Here is a 21184-nt window from a genome sequence, read left to right on the forward strand (position 1 = left end):
AGACATACCCTCACATATCCATCAGCCTCTTAATCCTTGGCATCTCTTAATTCAATCAAGTTGACAATTTAAATAAACTATTACAGACTCCATGTTTCAACTATATCTATTTTAACTCATCTCTAGCTGACTTTGCTTTTCTGTGTCTTTCTCATACACATGCTTTTTAAATTTATTTTCCCATTCTTTTTCTGCTTTGTGAATTTCTCTGTCTTTATGTGGCCCAACTCTTTCACCTTTATGTGAATCCTGCATATTAACATTTTGATTGATACAATTTGTGTACTTTGTAAATCTATTTTCAGTGATAGTATTGATTATCACATTATGTTGCAGTAGCATCATATCTGTCTTACTATTTTGAGTTCCTTGAGATCTTGGATTGTTTTATTTATCTTCTAATATGGTTTTGATATTTTTTTAAAAAATATTTATCTGCATTGTGGCACAGTGGAAATTATTAGATGGTTGAGCTTGGATCCCAACTCTGATTTTATATTGTCACTGTGAGTGCTTTATGATTTCTGTCCTCATATTCCCTCATTTCTAAATAGAATAATGTGTAAGATAATGTCTATAAAGTGAGGTACATGACATGTTAGTGCTAGTTTCCTGTTAATCTTTTTTTTTGTTTTGTATTAGTATGTGTTGACTAAAAAAAAACACTCAGAAAAAAAATGCAAGTAAAAGTGACTTAAACATTATGGAAAATGTATTGATTGATGGGCAAAGAATTTCTAGAACTTGTTAATCCAGTAGTGTGTTGATAAGTTTGTTCTTCCATTCCCAGCATGTGCCTTGGGCCTTTGGCTAGGCACCCTCAAGTTTGAAAAATGGCTCAAAGCAATTTCATGTACCTTCCCCTTATGAAGGCAGGGGAGAAATTTGTTTGTTTGTTCGTTTTTTTCTGACCTCTCTTTGAAAGGCAGCGTACCTCTCATTGGTTAAAACTGGGTTGTATACTTGACCCCACGTCATTGTTGGGAGGATATGAATGTCTAGATTGGCCTTTCTTAGTCAAGAACCATACTGTGGGGCTAGAATTGTGGCTTAGAGGTAGAGTGCTCTTCTAGCACACACAAGGCCCTGGGTTCGATCCTCAGCACCATATAAAAATAAAATAAAGGTATTGTGTCCAACTATAACTAAAATGAAAAATATTGAAAAAAAAAAGAACCATACTGTGGGCTTGGAGAGGGATCTAGGCTTTCTGAAAGTTATGTTACAGTTTGCCATTTAGAAAATAATCTTTTTACCAAGAAAAAGGATAAGATGCATTTGGGATAGGTAAATGACAGTGTCTTCTGTGGTATTTTTTTTTGAAAATTTACAACAAAAACGAAACCTTTTAGTGTTTATATCTTCTTGTAAATACTCAGATACCCATTCCAGTCACATGTGGAACATGAGACACACAGTGTTGAATTCTCTTTTCACAAGTGTCATTAATGAGAAATTTCATATTCTGAAGAATTTTTTTCTGTGGTAATAAAAGTTGTAATGGTAACAGGTGTGGGAAGATTGTACTTTGAAATAAAACGAAAAGATGATAACACTTTCTTTTCTTTTTAGCATGCTTTTAAGTTTGAACTTTGTAAAGTTAAAGTAGAATCCATCTGTGTTAGTCAGCTTTTCTGACTTTTGCTCTGAACAAAATACCTGACAAGAACAACTTATAGGAGGGAATGTTTATTTTGGCTCATGATTTCAGAGATTTAGTTCATGTTCATTGCTCTGGGCCCAAGGTAAGGGAATTATGATGGAATAGTGTGGTGGAGAAGCACTGCACCATTCATGGCTGGCCAGGAAGCAGAGAGAGAGGGAAGGGGTGAAGTGGCCATAGCGCAGATGCACCCTTCCAGGGCAGGTTTCCAGTGACCCACCTCTTTTCAGCCTTGCCCAACCTGCCTATAATTACCACCCAGTTAATCCATTTAAACTGGGATGAACTGTTAGGTTAGAGCTCTCTATCCATTCATTTCACCCCTGAATATTCCTACATTAACCCAAGAGCTTTTGGGGGATACCTCATATTCAAACCATCAAAACAGAACTATTAGAAGATGTACTCCCCAAAAGTACAAATTATGTGAATATTTTTTTTGTTTTTAGTGAATGAACTCATTCTCAAACAGAAGCAAAGATTTGAGGAAAAGAGGTTCAAATTGGACCACTCAGTGAGTAGCACCGTATGTTTCAACTCTTATTACTATTTTTAATAAATTCCATTTTATTGTTTTTATTTAATATTAATAGATGTTAAAGTTTAGTATATAACTGATTTTTCTTAAATAAAAATCGTGTAAGATTGTTCTACTTAAATAACTTTCTTGACTATATTAATACTTGGCTAGAGTTTTGAAAGTTCTGATGGGATCACACTGAGGCAGAGTTGGCTTGTAATATGTGTCATTTGAAGGAGTATATGGCAAAGTGGAAATAATGGGCAGATACTTGAAAAAACTGTTGAAAAGATTCTCAGTTCAAAGGATTAGCCCCAAATTACTGAAGTCAAGTGAGCTTAAACTAACACCTTACCAAGTACAAAGTTTGATAATATTGGTAGACAAATAATTAAAATTGTGTTACTTATTTTGAAAAGAAATTACACTTTTAGAGATTCTGGATTAACATTTGTCTTTAATGTGCCTTTTGTATGTGTTATCAAAATTTATTTAAGGGTGAAAAGTTTTTAAGTTATAACTAAAAGGCAGTGGTAAGCCACTAATTAGAAGGAATAGGTTGGAACATTATTTTAGTATATTTTTGGTATCTGTGTAATAGAATAGAGGAAATATCAGGTAAACATTTGTTTTAGGGTCTCTAAAATAATCTTGTCAAGAAACTATTGTGTTTCTTCTTTTCATTTTTAGAATGGTCACAGATGGCAAATATTTCAAGATTTGCTGGGAACTGATCAAGATAACCTTGATTTGGCTAATGTCAATCTCATGTTGGAGTTACTAGTGCAGAAGAAGAAACAACTAGAAGCAGTAAGTGGAAGCAAAGTTTAAAAAACAATAATTTAATTTTAAATGATGATCCATTTTTACAATGAAAAGATCTGTAAATTTAGGTCAAGTTTTATTTTTATTGGTCTAAAAACATCTGCAAAGTTATTCTGACAGACTTTTCAAGTTAAACAAAAAATTCCCCTTAACCTATCTGAAATGGTCAGTTTGTATTAATAAAAGCTGAATGTTAAAGACCATGAAAAAGTAAAGTTTTATTTTAAGAGGAAACAGTTATATTGATTATTTTCTTCCAGTGACTGTCTTCCTTGTCATATCCTTTCATACTTGAGATTTAGAGCAGAAAATAGAAATTATTTTTATCTCTATAAAATAACTTTAGCAGTTCTCTGGTAGCAGCAACAGTCTCTGGATTAATTAAGAACATTTATAGAGTTGTGTATATCTAAATATACCTTATATCATGTAATTGAATGAAAATAAAGGTAGAATTTTGTCTATATAAATAGGTATAAAAATTGTAAATGGGTTGTATAAAATGGGATGTATTAGGAATTGAATATGATATAATAAAGGCAGTACACACCTTAACATAAACAAATACCCTAACTGAGCTGAAGATAAGGGGTATATAGCTTTAGAAAGGGTGTCTGAGTAGCTTACATGTACAGAAAACATGAGCTGATCAGCTAGATTGAGATTAGAACTTTGTCTTCTCTCGAAAACTACAAGCAAATGAGATTTTCCAATATTGTTGGGAGTCTTTCTTTCATTTATTGTATAAAATATAAACAAAGAAGGTCTTTTAAACTTCATTTTAAATTCTGCAGCTATATACTGATTAATTTAGCTTGGATTTGGATCATCCTGAATAGGCTGGGAATGTTTTGGTAGGGAAAAGTGTTGAGGTTGAATCAATGAGAATGGGTATCCAAATATTCCTTTCATATTTGATATTTCATGAAATATTAAATATGAAAGGAATATTCCTTGGCAGGAGTATTTTGTAAGCTATGAAGCAGTTGAATGCAAAGTAAAAGATTTACAGATATGATAAAACTGTGTACTAAGCAGCAGTTAGGGCAAGAGCTAAGAGCTAACCCTTACTTATGTTGTAGGGAGAGATCCTGCATTTGGGGACATCAGGTACTTAATATATTAAAGGTATATCACATTTGCATCTGTTATCATTTTTCTTCTGCTTGAAGGAAATCCTTTATTATTTCTTTAGTGCAAGTCCTCTGGTGGTGAATTAATACTTCAATATATTTAAGTCTTTGACCATTGTGTTTGAAAGGTGCTTCTGTATAAATGTAGAATTCTAGGTTGACTTTTCAAAAGATGTTACTTCAATGTCTTCTTGTCTTGCATTGTTTCAGATGAGCAGGCTACTTTTATTCTTATCTATGGTCTTCTGAAGGACACCTGTTTCTCCCAGTTTATTCTTTTTATGGCTTTAAGTGTTTGATTATGCTGCACCTTGATATAGGGGACCCCCATCCTGTTTCTAGTTATTGGGATTCTTTGAACTTCTTGAATATATACGTTTATAGTTTCCTTCAGATTTAGAGATATTTCAACCAATATTCAAATATTTTTCTCCTCTTCCAGTTGGAAACTTGTTTATTAGTTTGAAGTTGTTTCACAGATATTAATGAACAATTCTGTTTATTTTGTTATATATTTTTCATCTGTATAGTTCATTTTGGATAGTTTCTCTTGTTATTTTCAAATTCAGTAATCTTTTTGATTTTCTCTGTCTCTCCTTAACAAGCTTATTGTTTTATCTAACTTATTGAACATGTTTACTTAAAATGATGCTTTAATCTTTGTCTTCTCTTGTCCGTATCAATATCTGCTTAGTTTGAAGTTTCTGTCTTCATATTTTGAGATACATTTACCTGTCTCTTTGCATGTATATTAATTTAATTATTGGATGCCAGGAATAATTAATTTCATCTCATTCTATACTGGATATTTTTGAGCTGTGTTCTGACATACAGTTAGGTTATTTGGAAATAATTTTCATCTCTTGAAACTTGTTTTTAAGTGGGACCAGAGTAGTTCTTTTGTCTAAACTAATTTTGCCCGACTGCTAAGAAAACCTTTTTGGGTGTTCTTTCTGATTTCTGTCGTGTTTCTAGATTTTTTTTCATTCAGACTGCTGGGAGCCTATGATATTTCTGGTCCTTTGAGAGTTGTTGTTTCATATAGTTGAACTGATGATTTGATAATGGTAGGAATGTAAATCTTAGTTCCTCTTCTACCATTTTAGCCAAGAGTGGGAGCTCATTTATTTGCTTTTAGTTCTTTAAAATTGATTGTGATTTTTAGGATATGGCCTGTTTTGTTCAAATGTGACACTTGCATTTGAAAATATTGTCCTTGGAGTGGTATTATAAATAGTTAGAATTGGTTAATGTTATTCAAATCTTTTTCTCTTACTTTATCAACTATTGATAGAGGTATGTCTTATTTTGATTATCTACTTTTTAATTTTGTGGTTTTTTTGTTTGTTTCATGTATTCTGAAGCTCTGTTATTAGGTTTAGGATTCTTATGTCTCCTGATAAATTATTTGCTTTATATTAGGAAATGTATAATTTTATTGCTAGAAATGATCCTAATTGTGATGTCTACTTTGTCTGATATTGATAGAACAATAGCACCTTACTTATAATTGTTATATTTTTTATCCTTCATTTTCATTCTGTCATTGTCCTTTTAAAGTGTGTGTCTTAATAGTATATATGGTTTATTTCTGTTCTTTTTTAAACACAATAAGCTCATTTCGTGCAAATGCAATTTATGTTCATTTAAAGTGTGTGTATGTGTGTGTGTGTGTGTGTGTGTGTGTGTGTGTGTGTGTGTGGTGTGCTGGGGAGGGAACCCAGGACTTGCATATATTAGATAAGTATTCTACAACTGAGCTACACCCCCAGCCTCTAATATAATTATCGATATGGTTGAGTTTGAGTCTACTGCATGGTGTTTATTTTCCATTCCTTCCGTCTATTCTCTACTCTGTTTTTCACATTTTGCCTTTTATAGAAATGATTGAGATTTTAGTTTTGTCTTTTAGTATGCCATTCTATCTTTTCCATTTTTTGCAGTTTTATTGTATTTTTAATGGTTCCTGTAAAGATTATACATGTCTTTTTCTTTTCACAATCTCGAGTTTATAATATCACTTCAAGGACAATATTTATAGTCAACCTTGAATCTTTATTATGCCACTTTAAAGGAAAACATAAAACTTTACAATAATTTATTGCCAAACTGCTTTTTGAGGTTAAAACTATGTTATAAACTCTGCTAAATATTGTTACTTTAGCCTTAAAGAGTATTTTGAAGATGTGATTAAAAAAACTTTGATGTACCCTTTCTTTTTTTTTCCCCCCTTAGATCTGGGCTTTCATCTGGCTCATTTTTCCTTTATCTGTGTAACTTTCTTTACTTTTTATTGTATAGTTGCTTGTTTTGCTATATATAGAAGCCTAGAGTTTTTTTTTTTCATTTACCACTTTAACAATACCTTCATTTTTTTTGCTTCCTTTGTTTTTGATGAAATCAGCAATCATTTTTACTGTTTTACTAAAGATAATACACCTCTTTTCTTTATTGCTGCTTTTAAGATTCTCTTTTTGACATTGGTTTTCAGCTGTGACTATGATATTTCTAGGTTTCATTTTCTTTATGTTATTCTGGTTGTGTATCATGGAATAGAAATATCTACTGTTTGAATATTGTCAACCATTTTGTTCAGCACTTTTTTCTCTTGATTTTTAGTAATATATTATTATAAAATTTCATTAATCACATATTCCTGATGCTCTGTTCTTATGTTTTTACTTACATAAAGTATAAAATAAATAAATATACAACAAAATAAATTAATTATATGTACATTTATATTCTGTGTATCAGATTAAATGATACATATTCAACTTTGAGTTCTTTATTCCTTTCCTTTGTTGTGTCTAGTCTGCTTCTAATCTCATGCAGTATTTTCTGTGTCTTTCCCTCCTACCTCTGCCCTTCTTTCTGGAACCCAGGGAGAGACCCTGCAAGTACTTTACTACTGGGTCACGCCCCCAGTCTTAGTGTTTTTTTCCTTAAAAATCAGACATATTTTTCGTTTCATTTTTTCATTTCTTTTTTTTAAAGAGAGAGTGAGAGAGAGAGAGAGAGAGAATCTTTAATATTCATTTTTTAGTTTTTGGCGGACATAGCATCTTTGTATGTGGTGCTGAGAATCGAACCCGGGCCGCCAGGCGAGCATGCTACCGCTTGAGCCACATTCCCCAGCCCTCATTTTTTCATTTCTAATAGTTACATTTCTTTCATTTCTTTTCTATAATTCTGTATCCTTTGCTCATTTTGTCCACTTTCCCTCTCAACTTTTTACCAACTTATAGGAATATTTTAATGTCCTTTGTTGCTTATTTAGCATCTGGGTTATCTGAATTTACTTCTGTAACCTTTTTATCCTTTGATTTTTCTACTACTTTTCATGTCTTGTAATTTTTTAAAAATTCTGTCCTATATGTTCTACATTCATGAGTGGTATAGAGACTAAAGAAGTTAACATATATTTTTCCTGAACAGTCTTATTTTTCTTTATCAGGGAGAAAGGATGAGAGACTGATTTTGGGGGGGAGGGTCTAAATCAGGACTTATACCTAAGTTGGGGCTCAGTTGCTGCTTGAATTACTTTCATTTTAGTGGCATCTGATAATAATATATTTTTTGAGTTCATATACTTTTTGTTGTAACTGTAGGAGCAACTTTTATCTTTTAATCTGAAATAGATCTGTTCCTATTTTTTTAATATCTATTTTTTTGTTTATTTTATTTTTATGTGGTGCTGAGGATTGAACCCAGTGGCTCATACATGCCAGGCAAGCTCTGTACCACTGAACTACAACCCCAGCCCTGTTCCTATTTTAACATGAGTTTTGTATTATGAAAGTGTTATCTATGATAGTAGTTCTTCCAAATTTTAGTTTTCATTCTATGAACAAATATTCTTCTCATGCTTTGAAGCACATGTATTCTTAAATTGTTTTGAGTTTTATTTTAGTCAACTTTTTCACTCCTGTGACTAAAAGACCTAACAAAAACAATTTTAGAGGAGGAAAAAATTTATTTGGGGGCTCATCATTTCAGAGGTCTCAGTCCATAGATGGCTGGCTGTTTTCCTCAGGGCTCAAGGTGAGGCAAAACATTGTGATAGAAGAGTATGGCATTGTGATAGAAGAGTAAGGAGAGAGACTCCATTTACCAGATAAATATATACCCAAAGGCACATTCCCAATGACTGCTCCTTTAGCCACTCCCTCTCTGCCTTCAGTTACCACTCAGTTAACCCCATCAGGGGATTAATTCACTGCTTAAGGCTCTCCTAACGCAATCATTTCTCCTCTAAACCCTGCATTGTCTCACACTTGAGCTTTTTGGGGACACCTCACATCCAAACCATAACAGATATATTTATGTTCTTTATATTTAATTTTTAATCAGGTTTTCATATCTTCTTTCTACTTAAAAAAAAATTCTTTTAAAATCAGTTTATAATAAAAAACCCTGTCTAGTACAGAGAAAATTATATTAGTTTACTAATGTGATTATGGATTTTTCAGTTTTCCTTCCATTATTAGATCTTTTAGTTTTATATCCTCCACTGTACTGAACACATAGAATCGGGAAACCCTTCACTTGTAAGAAGATTCAGTACCTAGTCTTTATTTAGAGCTGTTCACTTTACCAAACAGCAGTGTTTTAAAATTGTCTTGTCTTAATGTACCACAGGCTTTTATGCCCCAGGACCATTCAGCAAGGTAAACTTCTGGTTAAGTAAAAGCCTTTTTTTCCTCCTATCATGTAAAGAACAAGTGAGAACTATTAAGAGAAGTAGAGTTATGCCTGGTAAGCAGATCATTTGTATGAAAGAGAAATATGGAAGGTTGAATATTTGTGAATGAATTTCCTGAAACCTTCTGTGCCATATATACTATGGATCTGTAACCCAGTGTGTAGGCTGCTGTTGACTTTGCAACTGGAATATTCTTTAAATTTTTTGTTTTGAATTAGATTTAAGGAAAATAATTTGTTGATATAAAGAAAAATTGAATAATTGTTTTGTCATATATAAGGTATGACAAAATGACTCTTAGTTTGAGAAAGGTTACCTGTTCATTTTTATTGCTAGGGAATCTGAAGTCAAGCAGCAGGGAACCCACTCTTAAAATTAGGTAGTATTTGGGTTGAAATCCCAGAACCCTTGACTTATCACATCTGGAACATTCTTTTTTCTTTTTCTTTCTCTCCCCTTGGCTTATTACTTCCACTTGCTTCCCTTACTCTTAAAATAAGTCATAAACACATCTAATTTACAATGTCAAATGTTATTATTTATAATAAATAAGTTTTATAGCAAAAATTAGCATTCCCTAGTTTTTTATCATTCTGTATCAGCTGCCTAGATAAAACCTTTTCAGTTTTTTATTTTACTTTTATATTTCTATTTATTTTTATACTCAACATGAAAATTCTACATATTTATGGGGTTCCATGTGTTTTGATATGTGCATACCTTGTGTAGTGTTCAGATCACAGAGTAAACCTCTATTTTCTAATAGACTTATTTCTTTGTGACAAAAACATTAAAAATTCTTTGTTTTTGTTTTTTAGTTTTTTGAATAATGTGTAGTGTATTATCATTATCTATAGTAATTCTACTTTGCAAAAATAACACTCCTGTATTATTCTATTTGGAAAGTCTTATGCAAGTAGAAACATTTCTTCCCTAAACATGCTAGATGTTTTGTTGAGAAGGTACTGTAGAGTTCCCAGTGCTTGGGAGGATGTACTCTGTAAATAAAAGCATAAGGACCAAATTATTCATTCATAATAAATATAAAAAGATCATCTTCATGTTACCATGTTTTAAAAATTTATTTAATTGTAAAACATTAATTCAGTTGTGTTTTTCTAATTTTAATATTCTATTGTGATTATAAGTTTTTGTTTTTATCTCTCCTTGTTTGCCTCAACTTAAAATTTTCATTGGTCTGTTTCATTGCTTATGCTTTTAAGTGCAAAGATTCCCCACCCTCTCCCCAGAAGAATAGATAAATTTGGGGAATGAGTGTGAAGTGCTTGTGTTTTTTTTTTCTTTTTTAAGTATGTATTACATATTATGATTCTTCAGATTTTAATGGGCTTATTTTTATCATCTGGACCCTTATTAAACAGATTCCTGGCATCTTTTCTAGAGTAAGAGAATCAGAATTTCTAAAATCTGACCCTGACTCTATTTTAACAAATGCCCCAGATAATTCTGTTTCATGATCAGATAAATGGAAGTTTTATTAGTCTTTCATATTTATTTTTGTTTTGATATTACTCCACTAGACTTTTTTATTCTAGCTTTCCAACAAAAATGTTTTAAAATTATATTTGTTTATGAACTGTCTTTATGATTACTCTCTTTTTAGCTTTTGATATTCTTTTTACAAATTATTTATCAGATTCACTTGGAATTCCTTGGTTATGTGGTGAATTTTAATGGAAAATGTGAATATTTATTTTTTATGTTTTGATATATAGTAAATGTCAAGGCTTACAATTATCACTTCTCAGTTTCATCTTTGTTTCAGTTACTAATTAGGAGTAACATGGTTTCTATCATAAATGGTAGGTGTGCATTTTTGTGTTTGTGCACACCCACCATTTATGATAGAAACCATGTTTCCAAATGTTTGGTTTTGGCTAACATGTTCTACAAAAATATATTAATTCTCACACCCACTGAGTAGATAATGGTAAATTTGGCTTTTGAAAACCATGAATTTCTTTGTATTATGCAAAAGGAAATTTTTATGGGAAGATTGATTTTTATGTCAAGAAATTGTTAGTTCCTCTATGAGTTTTGTCTTGATATTTGACTGTGTAAGAGAAGCCATTGCCCAGAAATATATTCTTCAACGTGTAGAACACATGTTTCTTAAAATTAACATCAGTTATTTTCATGGAAAATTGCTTGCTTTTTGAAATGTCAGCCACGAAGTGGGAAAACCGTTTAGCTAGAAGCAGTAGACTAATTGAAATGAGTGTGTAAAGTTGCTCAATGTTGGTTATACTGTGGTGTTAGTGATAACTCTGAATTCAAAGTGATATTTTTAAAAGAACAATTACAATTTTTTGTTGTAGGAATCACATGCAGCTCAGCTACAGATTCTTATGGAATTCCTCAAGGTTGCAAGAAGAAATAAAAGAGAGGTATATTATTTTGTGTTTTACATAATATTTTGTGTACTATTGTTGACTTTTCTTTAGAAAAACATTTCATGCTAATGAAATATTTAAATACTTAAAAACATTGACTTTCAGGACATTTTCTTAGGCTTTGTTTTACTGTAAAAAATTGATTTTTTAATCCTTTTTTGGAGATGTGCTTAAAGTTTTCAGAAAGATTTACACTAATGATTAACCTTAAAGCTATAAAAAGAGAGGATAGAATTATCAAATGACAGCTGAGGTTGTGGCCCACTGGTGGAGCGCTTGCCTGCCATGTGTGAGACACTGGGTTCGATCCTTGGCACTACATAAAATTAAAAAAAAATAAAATAAAGGTATTAAAAAAATAATTATCAAATTACAGACTACCCTTTATCATGGAAAGAAAATTTAGGGAAATGTAATTAAAGCCTTCAGGGTTAACAGTTTTTCTTACAGAAAAAAAAAAAATGCTTGTGGGGAAAATAAGTAAAACATAGCCACATATTTAGACCTTGGAAAGTCTAAATCATGCAAAGTAGCTAAAAAAGCTTTATATTAACTGTTTTAAAACCAGTGTTCTTATTTAACATAACATTTCTCAAGTCATTTTCACAAATGTATAAAATATGGAAAAGTCAAACAGAATTTGCATAGCATACGATAGTTACTCTGATATCTTGTGTATTTCTTTCAAGTCTAACTACCTCAAATCTCTGATATTTTTACTTTAAAAGTTGTCATATTTGGGCACTTTTTACTCTTTAGAAAAAAGCATAACTATTATGTTCTGTGTTCTTGACTATCTTCTTTTTGAAAATAAAAAGATGAGAGAGGTTTTTATTTGATGAAATATTCTAAGTGTACAGTGCCAGAACTTACTGTTCCTTCTTTTGGTTATTCTTTGTTTCCTATTCTTAACTTTTTCTGAGTTGTTTCAGATTAGATTTCTCTGGATTTTTCTAGTGATGATAGCTAAATACTCAATGTGATTTGAGACTGTATTTGTCTTACCCTTAACTTTTGCTAAGTCAACAATTATGATTGTAATGTCTGTTTATGGAAGCATCTTCATTGTATTTTTAAGATTTTTTAGTCTGTGTGTTCCCCCACCCCTTCCTTTGGGTGGGAGAGGGGATAATGTCTAGTTATTCATTTGTTTAAATGTTTGTAGCATAGTACTTCTTAAACTACAGTATACATGAAAATCACTCAAGGATGTGTTAAAATGCAAGTTCTCATTAAGGGGGTCGTTTTGAAGCCTCACAATCTGCATTTCTAAAAAGCCCCATGATTTTGAAATTCATAATCCTTGGACTACACTTTGGCAAGGCTAAAAATTTTTAAATATATGGTAATAAATGTAATCCAACATGTGTATGCTCAACATTTTTTGCTATAGAAAATTCTTTGAAAAAATGATAAGTTTTTTATATTTTATGCATACCTCTTCTTTTAAACAGAATGTGAAATAGGGTTGCAGTTATTTTGTATTTTTCTTTTTTGTTTGTTTTAGACTTTGGACTCATTTTCCCTTCCACATGTGAAACTCATTGGTTTATTCTGTAGTTACACGAGGGTGTGAATATCCAAGAAAGGAGGATCTTTGGAGGCTATCTTGAAATCTGTGTATCATAGCATTTAGTGTTTAAATGTATTGAGATTATCATCTTTTTGTCTTCCTTCAGGTTTAATTGAACAAATGGACTTTGGGTCTCACATAAAAATCAGACTTATCTGTTCAAATCTGTACCAGCATTTGAACAATTGCTTTGTATTTCATTTGATTTAATTACGAAACAGACTTTTGGGCATTTGGGGTACTACTTTTTTGAATAGAATATTTTGATAAGTCTTAGTTACTTTATGGTTTTGTTTAGAATTTAAACGAATTAAACTTTTACATGAAATAAAACACAGAAAAATGCATAAATTAATTTAAAATAGAGTGACCATCTGTGTAATTGCTGTCCTGATTAAGCAGAATATTGCTGGGACTCCTAAAATTGCTTACCTTGTACCATTTTCAGACTATGACCTTCTTTCTTATCTACTAGGTGACCAGTATCCTGATATTTACAGCAGTCTATTGCCTTTCTTTAGTATTTTGCTGCTTAAGTATCTATATGTCTCTCTATATTTGAGCTTTGTATAAATGTTTTTGTGCACTATGTAATCTTTTTTTTCTTCTTTGACTCAGTGTTAAAGTTCATCCATAGTATTGTTTATGATTATAGTTGATTTTGTTGCAGAGTGTTTCTTTAAATGGATATGGCCTGTTTTCATAAAATAGATGTTTATGAACATTTGGGTTGTTTCGGTTTTAGGTTGTTCATAAACAGTGGTACTTAATAACAATGTGTATCCAGGTATGTATTAGCATACATATATGTACGGGATATATTGTAAAATGGAATCAATGAGTCATAGGGTATGCATATCTTCAAATTTAATAATGCAACAGTGTTTTCCTAAGCTTAGTTGTTCCTCCTACAAACAGTGCATGAGGGTTTCTGTTGTGCTGTATTTTTGATAGAAGTTGGTATCAGTAGACATTTTCCAGTTTAGTTGACCTTGGGGGGTATGTATTGCTATCTCAGGGGTTTTAATTTGCATTTCTTTGATAACTAAGGAGGTTGAGCACCTATTTATTAGCCAGATGGAGTTTTTAAAAGTTAATCTGTGTCCAAAGTACTACTTATTTAAGACATTTTGTAGTTTTTCTGTTTTGATTTTTATTTACTGGCTTGATGTTTATATATTCTAGACATAAAATCTTAATCAGACTTATCTGTCACAAATATCTTTTCTTCTAATTGGGCTGCTTTTTTCACTGTCTTACATTTATTAACAAATTTCCAACATGGTCATTTTATCTTTCCTGTTAGAGTGTCTTTTGTAAAGATTCCTTCACCTGTGTTCATGAAGATATTTTCTGATATTGTCTTTCACTTGAAGCTTTTTTCTTCTTTTACATTTAGATCTATACTCTGCTTAGAGATTTATTTTTGTGTATGATATCATGTATAGGGATCTTTTCATTTGGACACCCAGCTGTCCAAAGCATTCTTTTTTATTAAGAAGTTCATCATTTTAACTGTTGCTTTGACATTTCACCTGTGATCATATATGCGTGTGAGTTTCTAGGATGTCTTTTCTGTTCCACTGTTTTTGTCTATCCATTGACATACCACATTTTATTGATTACTAGAATTTTAAATTACTTTCTTTTTTCTTCAGGAAACGAGGCTATTCATGGCTCTTTGTATTTCTAAATTAATTTCAGAATCTACTAATATATTTCTATGGTAAACGTGCTATGATTTTATTGAGATTATTTTGTAGATAAATTTGGGAGAATGTATCTTTACAATAATTGTGTCTTCTAATCCATGAACATGGTATTTCTATTTATATTTAGGTCTTTAAAAATATCTTAAAATTTTGATATTTTTTAGGGTATCAGTCTTGCATATGTCTATTTTAGATTTAGTCATTTTTGATGCTATTATAAATGATGTCTGTGTCTTTAATTTTAGTTTCTTATTGCTGCTGGTATGTAGAAATACAGTTGATTTTTTACATACAGTTTTTTAAAATATTCAGCATCCTTGTTAAACTTTCATTAATTCTAGTTTATTTGTAGATTCTTTTATGTTTTCTGTGTACACATCATAATCTGCAAATAATAAGAGTTTAGTGTCTTTCTTTATGATCCTTATATCTTTTATTTATTTTTCTTGTCTTACTCTGCTGGCTAGGACATCCGGTACAATGATGAATAGAAGTGGTGATAGCTGGGCATCCTAGTCTTGATGCTGATCTCAAAGTGAAAGCATTCGACGTGTCTCCATTAGGTATGATGTTTTCTGTAGGTTTTTTGTAGGTACTTTTTAATCATTCAAAGAAATAAATTTCTATTCCCAATTTGCTAAGAGGATTTTCTTTGCTTTAATTATGAGTGTAATTGAGTACACTCCAAAATTTTTGGGCGCCTGAGGCAATCATTTGATTTTTCTTTTTTCATTCTATTAATGTAGATAATTATATTGATTTAATATTAGAAAGGCAATCTAATTTTGCACCTTAAGCGACAGCTATTTCAATTAACCCAGGGGTATCCTTTCTTAGAATGTTTATAATTTTAGGAAACACCATCAGGACAATTGAAAGAGCTTCTTTGCATCCTTTTGTGGAAACCAAACTTGTTTGTTATGCATATGTTCCTCTACACAGTTTGGATTGTTAATACTTAGTTAGGACTTTTCATCTATGTTCGTAAATGAGTTTGTGGGATTTTTTTTTCTTATACTGATCTTGTGCAGTTTTGCTATAAAGATTATGTTAGCTTTGTCAGATGAGTTGGAAGTTATGCCCTCTTTTGCTGTTTCTTGGAAGAATTTGTGTAGTCTGGGATCAATGTCTGTTGAATTTAAAGATCTTGCTAGAGAAGTCATATGCCTATGATTTGTTTGCAGGAACTTTATAATTATGGATTCATGTAGATGAAAGTGTATATGCTTTTTAGGTTTTTATATTGTATATTACTTTTGATATGTAATACTTACTTTGAGTTGTCTGCTTTATCATAATTTTAAAACATATTGGCATGAGATTGTCTTTATAGTCTTAGGTTTTTAGGTCCCTAGGATTTTTAGTGATGCCTTTCATTCCTGATACTGTGTTCCTTTTTTTGTTTGTTTGTTTTCTTTTTTTCTTGACCAGTTCTTGCCAGGGATGGATCAATTTTGTGAATTTTATTGACGAGCCAATTTTGACTTTATCCTCTCTCTCATGTTGGTTTTCCATTTTTTAAATTTATGATTCTTATTATTACTATCTTTCTACTTGGTTTACTTTTATTTCCTTGTTCCTTTCTAATTCTTTGAATTGGATGCACATATCATTCTTCTCATGTAGACGTTTATGGCCATAGTTTCTTTTTTTAAAATTTTTTATTCTTTTTAATTATACATGACAGTAGAATCTACTTTGATATATCAAACATACATGGGGTAATCTTCCCATTCTTGTGGTTGTACATGATGTGGAGTTACACTGGTTGTGTATTGATATATGAACATAGGAAAGTTGTGTCCAATTCATTCTACTGTCTTTTCTATTCCCAACTTCCCTTTATTTTCCTTTATCTAATCCAGTGTCCTTCCCCCAGTTCCCTGTTTATTGTGAGTTATCATGTGTATATCCGAGAGAAATTCATCCTTTGACTTTGGGATTGGCTTAATTCACTTATCATGATAATCTCCAGTTTCATCCGTTTATGAGCAAATGCCATAATTTCATTCTTCTTTATGGCTGAATAATATTCCATTGTGTGTATGTACCACATTTTCTTTATCTATAGATCTGTTGAAGGGCATCTAGGTTGATTCCATAGTTTAGCTACTGTGAATTGAGCTGCTATAAACATTGATGAGGCCATGTCACTGTTAATATGCTGATTTTAAGTTCGTCGGGTTTATGCTGAGGAATGTGATAACTGGGTCAAATGGTGGTTTCATTCCAAGTTTTCTGAGGAGTCTCCATACTGCTTTTCATAGTGGTTGTACCAATTTGTAGTCCCACCAGCAATGTATGAGTGAACCTTTTCCCCACATTCAGCCAACATTTATTGTTACTTGTATTCTTGGTAATTTTATGGCCATAATTTCTTTTCTTTTTAATTTAGTTACATCTAATGATTTTGGTACAGTATTTTGTTTGTTGTTGTTTATTCCAAAAGAGTTTCTAATTTTCATTATAGTTTTTTCTTGGGCCTGTGGATTAGAAATAAACAACTTATTACTTCAACATGAGGATTATCTTATTTTTTCTTATAGATTTCTTTTTCAAATATATAATAAAATACCTTTTTATTCCTTTTTGTGTATTTACCATACCAGCTGTTAATTGGTTAAATTTTGAAATATTTGTGTTTAAAAGAATATGTTTTCTGCAGTTGCATGGTACAGTGTAAAGTTGCTCTGTGGAAAAAATGTTCTGCTTGCTTAATGATTTTTAAGTGTTCTTATTATATTAGTTACTGAATCATTATATTTGAGGTGAGTTTTGGACTATTTTTTTTAATCCATTGTCAGTCTCTGTCTTTAATTGTGTATTTAGTTCATTTAGTTAATATAAATGCTATAGCTTAAGGTTGCCATTTTATTATTGTTTTCTTTCTTTCCTCCTTGTCGCTGTCTCTCCTTCTATCACTCATTCCCCTTTTCTTTCCTTGTGGGTTCTTGATCTCTTTTTCAGAATTCTAATTCGAATCATCTCTTAATGTTTTTGAGTGCATTACTTTGTATAGTTTTTCAGTGGTTGCACTAGTTTTACATCATACCTTTGTAATTTATCACAGAGTGCTGGTGTTAACATCCATTTACATTTGCTTTTAAGTAAACCACCTTATAACTTGTCCCCTCTATTTATTTATTTATTTATTTTTGTTCTTGCTTATTCTGTTTTCTTCTGATCTTTAAGAGAAAATTTATCTGGGAGGGTTGAAGGAAGTCTTGAAATCAAGTCTGCCATTAGATTATTAAGGGCATGTGTGGTTGAGGATGGTGGTATGGGACAGTAAGGGTTTTGGCTTCCTGAAGTGTGTACTTCCTCAGCTTCATTTTTGGTTGTAATTTTTTTTTTTTTAGAATTAATACACATAAAATTTTGCTATTCCTTACCAGCTTTTTCCCCTTAAAGTGTAATAATGTATTCTTTTGTTCATTTGGAATAATTACATATAATTTATTCCAAATTATATTGCCTTCTAAAAACCAAAATTCATGTAATAAGTTTAATGCTGAAACATATCTTTATCAAACTAGAAGTGAAGGTCAAATCATCAATGAGTACCAAAGATACCTACCTGCACCAAAGGCGATATCAATAATAGAGGAATATAAAAATTTTGAATTCTTCACATTTTCATCTTTTAAAAAATATGTATTTAGTTGTAGATGGACACAATATCTTTATTTATTTTTTATGTGGTGCCAAGGATTGAACCCAGTGTCTATCACATGTGCCAGGCAAGTGCTGTACTACTGTTAATATAAATTACCCCCGCCCCATATTTTCATCGTAATAAGCATTTCTGAAGCTCTTTTGCACTTTGTTTAAATGTTTCTATAAATTTTCTTTTGGCTTTTGACATTGTTGCTTTAATGCTATTGATGCTTTAAGACCATCCTCCGAAGTAGCATTGTCTTAGTTCTTTGTCTTATATATTATATTTTTAGTAACTCCAAACCCCATGACGTTGTTAAGACAAATTAGTCTCATGTCCAATTTGTGGTTCATTTTCATTTAGATAATAATAGTTTGACTTCATGGGCTTTTCTTATTGTTGTTCCAATATTCTTGTACTTTTATGCATTCTTTTATTCTAGGTTCTGATTCTCTAGTTATCATGTTTGCAGAGTGAATATAGCCATTAATTCTTTTTTCCACCTCTTTTGAATTATTTGTCTTTTGTCTTTCTTCCATTTACTAGTACTAAAATGTTTTGATTTGATACTCTAATAATTTTGAGAATCTCATTTTGAAGTTAAATATATGTAAATTTCAATAAATACTTTTTAAGCAGTTTTCATTCTTTCTCACTTCTTTTTCTTTTCACTACATTTTAAAAAATATTTTTTAGTTGTCATTGTATACAATATCTTTATTTTATTTATTTATTTATTTTTATGTGGTGCTGAGGATTGAACCCAGGGCCTTGCATGTGCTAGGCGAGCACTCTACTTCTGAGCCACAATCCCAGCCTTCACTACTTCTTAGCTGACAAATTTTCAGACTCACAGATAAGTTATATCATTTTGGTGTACTGATGAATATATTATATATAGTATTTATGATAGATACATATTATTATATAATGTGTTCAACAGGACAACACTCATACCTTAGTTGTTTCATTTTAAATAAATCTCATGAAATTGTTGTTTTTTTAAAATAAAAATTGCTTGAGCCAGGTGCAGTGGTGCATGCCTGTAATCCCAGTGGCTCAGGAGGGTGGGGCAGGTGGATTTTGAATTTAAAGCCAGCTTCAGCAACTTAGTGAAACCCTGTCTCTTAAAAATAAAATAAAAGAAAGACTGTCGCTCAGTGGTTAAGTACCCCTGGGTTCAATTCCTGGTATCCGAAAGAAAGAAAGAAAAAGTTTGAATATTGGCAGTTTCATATAGCTCACCTTCTTTATATTGGTCTTTATATGTGATAGCAGCAGTATTATACACAAAAGCTTTGGGGCACTAGGAAGATGGGATGTTATCTCCAGAGAAAAGGACATTAGAGTTAAATATTTGTGATTTCAGGTGACACTAGAATTTTTTTTTTCTGGCATTTCAAGTCCAGAAGTTATTGTAAATATTAATTTGATCTCAGTCATGCATTATATATAAGCTATGTTTGCTGTTATGGTGACATTACATTGACCTACATCCTTTCTTTTAGACATATTTTTTAACACAGTCATACTAAAGATCCCTCAGAAGAAAGCATTTGTTTAAATAAAATTTTAGAAGTAGAACATTTCAAAGTAATTAAATGAAAATATTAAGAAGACAACCATGATTGTGCTTTGCAGAATTAGAGTTTGGAAGCACTGGGATTGTAAATGGTCATGAGCCAAAAACCTTTAATGATGGTAGGGTAAAACAGATAGTTATGGTTGACTAAAATGAGTAGAGAGTGATTTAGCTACCTAATATGAGCTAGACAAGAGTAGTGTCTTATGTTAGGATGGAAAACTAATTACAGGAAATGACAGTGAAAAAAGTAGAAATCCTATGACCATGCACATTAAGAATTTCTCAGTTGATCAACTTTATTTGAAAGAATTCTAGGACAGTTATCTTCAAGGAAGAAGAATGTTTTAGTTAAGGTAGTAGTATTTGACAAATTTTAAGGTGGAGGAAAGTTTATTAAAGTAGATGGATGAGTAAAAGCATTTGGCAGTGCTAATCACTTTTTTTTTTTTTAACCCCGGATTTCTCTAATAATATACTGTCTTTTCCTTGGGTTTCGTGGCTTCCATTTGCTTTCTTGCCTTTCCAGTTCATAACGCTTCCTCCTTTGCTAATCTCTTTAACATTGATTGATGTTCCTTACTACCCAGACTCTTCTCTTATCCTTTCTGATTATATGGATTGATGTTGGGCAATTTTACTCATTTTTTTTGTACTTTGTTATTTCCCTTGCTCATAGCTTTTGAACCCTCACATATGTAATTATTTTGTCTTTTCCCACTGTTTTCCACTTGGACAAATTCTATTAGTCCTTTAAGGTTAAGTCTTTGATTTAATTTTAATTTCAGATCTAATTTAAGTTATCTAGTTATTCACCCTCCAACCTCCATTCTACTGCTGTTTTCAGTGCTTAGGAAAGTACCTAAAATTGGTAAATATTTAAATTAACATTGTCAATTAGATTACCAGTTGTGCCTGTATTGTCACAGAAAAGAACATGTTAATGCTAATAAATTTTTTAAAAACCTGTTAACCCTTAGCAGTCATTAAAGAAATAACAAAGCTGTTTTCAAGAGGTACTATAGCATAGTTGCTAACAGCTTGAATTTTGGAGCAAGATGGCTAGCTCTGATGGATGTCTTGATTTGGCTTCCAGTTCTTCTACTTACTCAAAGGGTGAACAATTGACATGCAGAATTTTTAAATTTTAATCATTAAATTAGATAATATGAAATATCTTTGAATATCTTGTATTTTAAGCCACTTATTATCATTGTTCATTTTTCTTATTATTGTAAAGTCAGTCCCTGTTGTACTAACTCATTAGTTCCCAGATTTTCAATTCTGTGAATATTTCAGTGAAATTGATACAGGTGTATTAAAATAGGTTGAAATCATGATCTAGAGTGTATGTGTTTCAGTCTATTAAATAATTCTCATTAACATCATTATAAGTATA

General features: G+C 31.3%; 1 protein-coding gene across 6 annotated transcripts in view; it reads left to right on the forward strand.

Annotated features, from left to right (window-relative positions):
• Positions 1-21184, forward strand: part of COP1 (COP1 E3 ubiquitin ligase) — a 177817-nt gene that overhangs the window by 34370 nt on the left and 122263 nt on the right. For 3 of the 6 annotated variants that reach the window (XM_081299560.1, XM_081299558.1, XM_081299563.1), the window contains exons 4-6: positions 2113-2189; positions 2874-2993; positions 11186-11254. In XM_081299560.1, the coding sequence (XP_081155686.1) occupies positions 2113-2189; positions 2874-2993; positions 11186-11254 (266 nt within the window). The remainder of the gene's footprint in view (positions 1-2112; positions 2190-2873; positions 2994-11185; positions 11255-21184) is intronic. The other 3 variants (XM_081299559.1, XM_081299561.1, XM_081299562.1) reach the window with 3 other exon arrangements.

Source organism: Spermophilus citellus, assembly GCF_964194105.1.
Source record: "Spermophilus citellus genome assembly, chromosome: 6".
Classification (NCBI taxonomy): domain Eukaryota; kingdom Metazoa; phylum Chordata; class Mammalia; order Rodentia; family Sciuridae; genus Spermophilus; species Spermophilus citellus.